Genomic DNA, 8,045 nt, shown 5'->3' with positions numbered 1-8,045 from the left:
GTACTATGGGTACTTTATATAAGGCATATGTCGATGGTACGATTATAAAAATAGAAAAAAATGGGAATTATCTGTATCTATGAACCTCGAGCGATTTACTTCAAACTTGGTAGTTTTCAGTTTAAGGAAAATAGAAATTTTTCTGGACCAAAACTAATGGTACCTTCCCAAATAACTATAAAATTGAAAACTCAAACATTTTCAATATCGAGTCTAACAGTTTTCGTTAATTTTTTTATGTAAAGAAAAATGTTGAGAAAAAATTGCAAACAAGGTTGTAACTTACTTATAAAATAAACGAGTTTTTAACGAGTTTTGGACGCGTTTCGGACGCGTTTCATTTGACGCCTTTTCGACGCGTTTTCGACGCGTTTCAGACGCTTTTCGGACGCGTTTCGGACGCGTTTCGGATGCGTTTTGGACGAGTTTTGGACGCGTTTTAGACGCGTTTTGGGTGCGTTCTAGACGCGTTTTGGATGCATTTTGGATGTGGTTTGGACATGTCTTGCATATGTTATTTTGAATAAACTTTTGAACGGCTTACACCCTTTTTTTTTAATTTTCCACCCGCAAGTAATAAAATTAAAAACATTTAAATAAAATTTTAATTATTTTTTATTATTTGAATATGTAACTTTTTATCTAAAATACAATTTATTGCACACAAACTACACTGCCAAAATACTCGACACCTGCTCGGGAGTCTTCGAAAAAATCGTCTCAGGATTTTCAAATCCATTTGCTGGATCGTGAACCCTCTCATAGATTTGCTTGTAAATGGTAACAATCACATTAAATGCCCTCTTCTGCACAGTCGATCGATGATTACTCGACAAGAGTAACTGAATTTGTGGCAATAACAAAATATCGGGCATTTCCAAAAATGCATCCATTTTACTCATGAAAATCTTCAATAGATTCGCTTCAATTTTGTTTTGATTATTTTGCAAAATCGTATATATTGGGCCAAGATTCAAATTAGCAACTAGCGAGGAAGCCTGCTCGGATGTAAGAGTATCCATTTGAGCTTCAGATTGAGCTTGTAAACGTTCAACTCTCTCATCCATGTACTCGTAGACAGCCAAAGTACTTTGCATGTGATAGAGACAATTCAGAAGATAAACAGCCATATCGACTGTCGGTAAATGAGAAGCAGACTCCTGCACTGATTGGAGGAGAGGATCAATAACGCAGGAGACGATCTTAGTAATGTCTGACTGACGTCCATCGACCATGGTAGCCACAGAAAGTATTTCCTTGAGGATATTTAAGAGACGTCCAACGGATGATGGTGGAACTAGATCTCTTTGTGGAGGTTCCAAGCCCATTACATGAGATGCTGGCCGCTGAAGAATCGTCTTTACTTGGCTAGACAACGAGTTTAGGTACACCTGCTCGCTGAATTTCTGAAGTTCACTGATACACTGTTCCAGAGCTCCTCCTTTGACAACCTGTAATTCGTAATTTATTTAATTCATGAATCGCAATGCAATACTTAAGTTTAAGTTAAATCAATTTTTAATATACAGCCTTATTGTGATTTACAACTATCAATCGACAATTGATAAATACTAAAATTTGGGATTTATAAACCTATTTTATATAGGAAAACAGGTCAACTTTTTGATGGAATTTTGTAATTAAATTTCATTTAATAACGGTTAGGACCATTCTCTGATTTCAAAACTTTTCTTAATTAAGTAATAAGATATCGAAATTTAATTTTTATCAACTATCGATTGACAGTTGCAAATCGCAACAAGGCTGATAATTTTTAAATCCAATATTTACACATTAAGTGAGAAGATTTCAATTAAATGAACGAAAAGATAAGAGATTTGAACCGTTTTTGTTCAATTTTATTTTTGAGTCCTTGAGTCCCTAGACTACCGAAAAAAAAACCTCGGCAATTAAAAATACTTTAAAGTCTATAGGTTAAAAATTGCTGATGTTGCTGTATAGTTTTTTAAAATTAAAATTAATTTTTGTTTGCTTAAATTTCATAAAATAAACGATACCAAAAAATTCTCTAGGTAATTTTAGAAAAAAAATATATCGTCGGTGACGCGTGCAAAGTTCGTAACTCCATTTTTTTTTAATGAAATTTGAAATTGATGCCATCTGTTAGATTTACTCAATATCTACAATCCCTCTTACCGGAAATCCCCATTTTAGTCATATTAACCTTGAATTCGCACTTAAGAAAAAATTGGCCAGTAAATTTAGTGAGAAAAAAGTGTAAAGTGTATGTAGTTTTTTTACTCTCCTGAAAAATTTGTGTCGATGGAGTTACACATTTTGCACGCGTCACCGACGATATGGGAGTAAAAGACAATCTTCCATCGTTTAAGCGATAAATGCAATTTTCTCACAAACTGACTTCAAACACAAAAAAAAATATTTTCAACACAACGGCAATACCTACAATATTTACATACACGTTTTCAAAAACCCAGAATCTCAATTCTATCTGTAAAATTTAAATCCACTAAATTTAATCAAGAGTTTTTGAAAGAATGGTCCTCAACTCAGAATTTTTGAAAAAAAATGTTATTAAACATTTTTAGATGACTTATTTTGGCCATAAATATTATCAGTTGAATTCCGAAGAGGAAAAGGTAACATACATATATTACAGTTTTAAAAAATATATTAAAAATTACTTCAATTTCGTGGGGTTTTGTTTGATAAAAACTGAATTTTTGCATTGAAATAATTGATTTTCTCAAAGACCTTAGCAAATAAGAACTTTAAACATTTGCTATTTAACTTTCAACAATGAGGGCTATTGAGTGAATAAAAAAAATAACTTTATATTTAAATGTTGAATTTCAAAAAAAAATTAGTTAGGTACATTTTTTTTCAAAACATCTATTACAAAAATGTTCTTCGAAAATGAAATACTTTTTTATTTTTTTCATAAACTGTAATACATATTGAGATTTCCTTTTTTTCTTTTAAAATCAAAATAAATGTGGCCAAAAAAAATTGAAAAATAAATGCATTTTATATTACGAAAAAGTTTTTAAAAGGACATGTTAAATTTTTTTTATTTTATTTTTTTTAATCTGAGTTTAATTATCATTTTTTCAAAAACCCTTTCCTCAATTTACTTAATTTTAATTTTACAAATATTAATAAGCTTCTAGCTTTTTAAAAATGTATATTTAAATATTGTAGGTGTTGTCGTTGTCTTCAAATATTTTTTTTTTTGTGTTTGAAGTCAATTTGTGAGAAAATTGCATTTATCGCCTAAACGGTGGAAGATTGTCCTTCACTTTCACTCCCATATAATTATTTTCCTTTAATTGCCTAGACAATCTTTTGGCATAAATGAAATGTAAACAAATTTTTTTTGTTCACACAAATCTTCAATTAAATTTAAAAAAATCAAAACGGCAACATCGGCAAATTTTTAATCTATAGACTTTAAAGTATTTTCAATTACCGACGTTTGAAAAAAAAATCATGAAAATCAGAGCTGTTCGGCCGGGTTCCCTAATATTGCCATTTTTTGAGCTTTAGTTACTCCACTAAATCATTTATTTTATATTGAAAAGGGAAAATTTAAAACAAACCAAAAATAGGTAAATTAAAAAAGAAAAAGAAGACAAAGAAATACTCTTTTACAAAGAAGAAAACAAAAAAAAGGACAAAAATATAAGAAATAATGTCAAAAAGGTTATAACTCCTCACCTGATTGATAGTATGCTGATAAAATCGAAGAAGATTAGACAAAGCAAATAAAATTATCGTATCTTTCTCGGAATTCAAAATTGTCTCAACTCGAACCTTCAATGGATGACAAACACCATCGGCAATATGAGCCAATGCTGTCTGAATTTGATCAGATAAATCTGTAAATTGTAAATACTTTGATGGATTCTGTGAAAATTCAAATCAAGATCTTACCATTTTTATCACATTTCTTAACCAAAATCATAAGATTCTCTTTTTCGCTTGGAATTGCTTGATGCAACCAAGCAAACATGTCTCCGATGTATCGTTTGGGATCGTGAGCATGCATTTCAATTGGTTTTGGATTGCCACCAGGCCCACCAACAGTCAGAGCATCGATGAACATTCTGACCAAAACTGCCCGACGAGAGATGGCATATTCATCGATGACATACCTAAAAAATGGATCCTGGAAACTGGAATTTGGTGGAGGAATAAAGAAGAAACTTACTTAAACAAAACTGGACGATCTTGTAAACGGTTCATAGCTTCCACAACTAAACCCCCAATTTCGTTGTTATTCAAGTTCCTACAATGATTTTGTGTCCATCGGTAAAGACGCTCCAAAGCACCTTCCTGATGCAATGTCATCTCTTCCATAATATCCAAAGCAGCTGTCTGATAGCCACACTGCATTAATACTCTACAATCAGAGTGAATAGCTTGCACCCGATCGAGAACTTTAAAGAAATCCCCAACAATTGGGGCATCTCTCGTTGTTCCATACAACATTTGATGTTCGGGGACACTTAATTGGAAACGGCCGAGGAATGCCTCGGCGATTTGTTGATGTATTTGTAATTTACTTCGTTCTTCTTGTAAAGAGTTTGTTTGAGTAATCAAATCATGAGTCAGAGCTTTGGAACTCTCTAAATCTTCTTTCATGGTTCTCACTGAATTTGCCATTGTATCAATTTCAGTGCAAACAGCATCGAGAGATAATTTAACTTCACGAAATGCATTGAGGAAGTTTTCATTGATGCCGACACTACGTTTTTCAATTTGACTACGAAGATTACGACGATTTTGGAGGGTGTTATCGGTGAAGAAGGTTGACAAGTCGGCAAGAGCTTCCAAGGTGTCCTAGGACATGTTTTTTTGTTTTATTTGGAAAATTCTAATTGGTTGGGAATAATTTTATACCTTGTCAGTGTCTAGACGAGTTTCTAGAATTTTGTTAACACGTTTTTGGATACGATCCTCTTCAGCTGCAGATAATTCACTCATTTTAAGGATTTTTTGTTCAAAATTTATCAGAAATTTTTATAAAAACAAACTATACAACGTCAACAAATGGCAAATGTCAGCTGATTGTCAAATTTTTGACAGTTCATAATTTCTATCAACTTTGTCAGTTCAATTCTGAGGAAACTTTAAAGAGTGCGTTTAGTGGACATTTTTTTTAAAATTCATCTTTTTAGAATTTGTATTAGGGGTATTCACGATTCGATGCAAATGGTCTTGTATCGTTGCAAAATTGCAAAAGTGTAACATTTTCTTAAAGGGGGCAATCCCTCCGGACGATAGCAATTTCAATAATTTTTTTTGGAAAACCGAAAGCATTTATGGAAATTCCCAAGTAACAATTTTACTTGCATAATACTACGTTTCCACCTACGCTAAATCCGGGATTTAGCTAAGTAGATTTAGCATAAATCTCGAGTTTTATTCTAAACCTCGGATTGAAAGTAGGTAAACATCCTAGATTTAGGGTATCTCAACCCAAATCTGAGATAAAGCGAAGTAGATTTAAAATAAATCTCGAGATTTATTCTAAATCTACTTAGCTAAATCTCGGATTTAGCGTAGGTGGAAACATAGTATAAGGTCCATTTCCTTCGATTCGGCAAGCTATAGTTAGTATAAGTTTAGTTTAAGGCTTACTTACTCAAATCATCCATTTTGGAAACAAAGGAGGTCCCCTTAAGGCCATCTGGAAGTGTTTAGAAGAAGCCTTGTGAATATAAGTTAAAGAAGACCTTCATAAGACCTGTTTGAACCGTTTTAAAGAAGCCTTCTTTTTTCAAGTGACAGAAGGCTTTCATAAGACCTGTTCCAAGAGGTTCTTGTAAGTATGCAATGTTTTCATCTCTCAAGTATGCAATGTTTTTCACCAATAAGTATGCAAAGCTTTTATCCTGCAAATATGCAATGTTTGTAACACATTGCATTTTTATGTGAGGTTTCAATTAGCTCCCTTTTTGCCACTCATCTTTAATATTCGACTATGGTCTACTGGTAAGGTGCTGGCTTGGTATGCAGAGGTACGTGGGATCGATTCCTGGCGGGGCCATTTGTGAAATAAAAAAAAAAAAAAATCATGTGTGCAATTCACACGTGGTAGAAGTGAAACCTTAAAAAATCATTTTTCTTGAAAAAAAAGAAAAAATCTACCTATTTTTATTCTATCACCTTCAAATCCATGTTTTTTATATGACAACCTATATAAATTTTATATCATCTGAAAGGTTCTTGTCTAAGCTCAAAATATATATATATCGATCAGGTCTATGAGACATCTACAAAAAGAGCTAGAATTTTTTTAACTCGATCAATTTCCATAAAAAAAGCGAAAAACACGTATTTTTATCTTCTCACGCTATTAAATGCATTTTTTCCCTAACAACCTATAAAAATTGAATATCATCTGAAAGGTTCTTGTCTTAACTCAAAATATATATATCGATCAGACCTATAAGACATCTACAAAAAGAGCTAGAATTTTTTAAACTCGATGAAATTTCATCAAAAAAAGCAAAAAAAAACATTTATTTTTATGTTCTCATGCTTTAAATCAATTTTTTTGTTTGACAACCTATAAAAAATTTTATACCATGTGAAAGCTTATTGTTTCACCTTGTATAATGATGTATAAATCTTATTTCAAAGATGTCTACAAGAGAAGTTAGAATTTTTTAAAGTCAACCATGTCGAATTTCCAGACTGAGATTACGGTACTTTCTACACTGGTAGCTGGTCATCGCCAACAGATCTCCACAGGTGTTTTGAGGTATTTTTAAATTTTTTTCAATTTAAGATTGTGTAACTTGTAGAGCACGTAACGATATGTGTGATATATCAAATAAAAGGTTATGTTAGCAGCATGCGTATTAAAGTTAAATCAAATTTGTATGTGCACTAGATCAAAAGATATAACGTGTGTTCGAATAGACTATCTTTTTACCGTTATCTCCGAATTTTGAATATGAAATTAATTGAAATTTTGTACAATTATAATATATTTAATTATCTATCTACAGTACAAATTTCATTCATTTATCTATTAAAAAAAAAAAGTTATAACAAGTTGAAGTCGTGTCGCGTTTTCGTTTCATTTTGTTTCAAATCACTACGATACTAAAGAAGTTTTCACTTCAAAAATGTGTTCTTTTTCAATTAAAATAAAATTCTTCCCATTTCAGAACGAAAGGAAAAGCATTGACATGGCCAAAAAAGAAGAAAAAACAAAATAGAAAAAAATTAAAAGAAAAAAAAATCAATAAAATCTTTTTTTTTTTATTCATAAATTCAACATCTTATAACAACCTCCATAAGGCCTTATTATAACATCCAATGCAAATGATAGTTTCCTTAGAGAAGCTATAGTTTCCCTAAAATGTTTCATTGTTTTGTAAAAAGGCCTGCATAAGGTCGTTTTACGCTGTTCGTCACAAGCTATTAACTTGTGGCTTGCCTGTGGAGGAAGGTCTTGGGGAAATTCGGTACTGTGCGCCAAAATGATTTGCATAAGACATGTCCTTCTTCTTAAACAAGTCAAAAAATAGCTTGCATTGACCCTTATGAAAGCTAAATTGTTACTTGGGTAGTCGTTAATTAATTGTGATAATTTCGATTTTGCAGCTCCATAATTTCATAAGGAAATGTGTTGTTTCGCTAACTTGATATCAACTTAGCGAAACACCATCTCTAAAAAAGGTTTTTTTTGAAAAACTGAGTATGAGGGAATTTGCCGCTAATTTGTCGTTAATTAGTTGGTCAGCTATTACATGAAGCCTCAAGAGGCGCGCCTCTTTTCATAACCAATGAGTGCAAAGAGAAAGAAGATAAAACAAAAAATTATCCGAGCGGAGAGTCATGGGCCAAAATTCCGAGACTCTTTTTTGACGTTTCTTTTTCCACTCTTTCTTTTTTCAACATTCCCTTTCATTTCTTTTTGCTTCTTGGTGGAATACAGCAACAACAATACTTAAATCAAAAAAGAAATGTCAAATTTGAGTCTTTGACTCAAGAGGCATCGTGTAATAGTACGCGCCTCACAGAATGATTATCAAAAGAAAATTCGAAAA

General features: G+C 32.0%; 1 protein-coding gene across 1 annotated transcript; it reads right to left on the bottom strand.

Annotated features, from left to right (window-relative positions):
• Positions 1–597: 597 nt before the first annotated feature.
• LOC129905299 (conserved oligomeric Golgi complex subunit 6-like) lies at positions 598–5,050 on the bottom strand. Its single transcript, XM_055980750.1, has 5 exons — positions 4,882–5,050; positions 4,190–4,821; positions 3,913–4,133; positions 3,697–3,857; positions 598–1,451 (listed from the first exon to the last, which is right to left on the bottom strand). The coding sequence occupies exons 1-5, from the start codon at positions 4,963–4,965 to the stop codon at positions 669–671; spliced, it is 1,881 nt and encodes a 626-aa protein (XP_055836725.1). The 5' UTR covers positions 4,966–5,050; the 3' UTR covers positions 598–668.
• Positions 5,051–8,045: the final 2,995 nt, after the last annotated feature.

Source organism: Episyrphus balteatus, chromosome 1, assembly GCF_945859705.1.
Source record: "Episyrphus balteatus chromosome 1, idEpiBalt1.1, whole genome shotgun sequence".
In the NCBI taxonomy this organism is placed as follows: Eukaryota; Metazoa; Arthropoda; class Insecta; order Diptera; family Syrphidae; genus Episyrphus; species Episyrphus balteatus.
Note: the sequence above shows the minus strand (reverse complement) of the source record. Positions and strands in the feature narration are given on the sequence as shown.

Bases quoted from the DNA above. Each gene is read 5' to 3' on its own strand.
- LOC129905299 (XM_055980750.1), bottom strand. From the start codon at position 4,965: ATGAGTGAATTATCTGCAGCTGAAGAGGATCGTATCCAAAAACGTGTT. The intron at 3,858-3,912 runs GTAAGATCTTGA...TACAATTTACAG, and splicing joins TAAGAAATGTGATAAAAATG to ATTTATCTGATCAAATTCAG. The intron at 1,452-3,696 runs GTGAGGAGTTAT...TACGAATTACAG, and splicing joins ATCAGCATACTATCAATCAG to GTTGTCAAAGGAGGAGCTCT.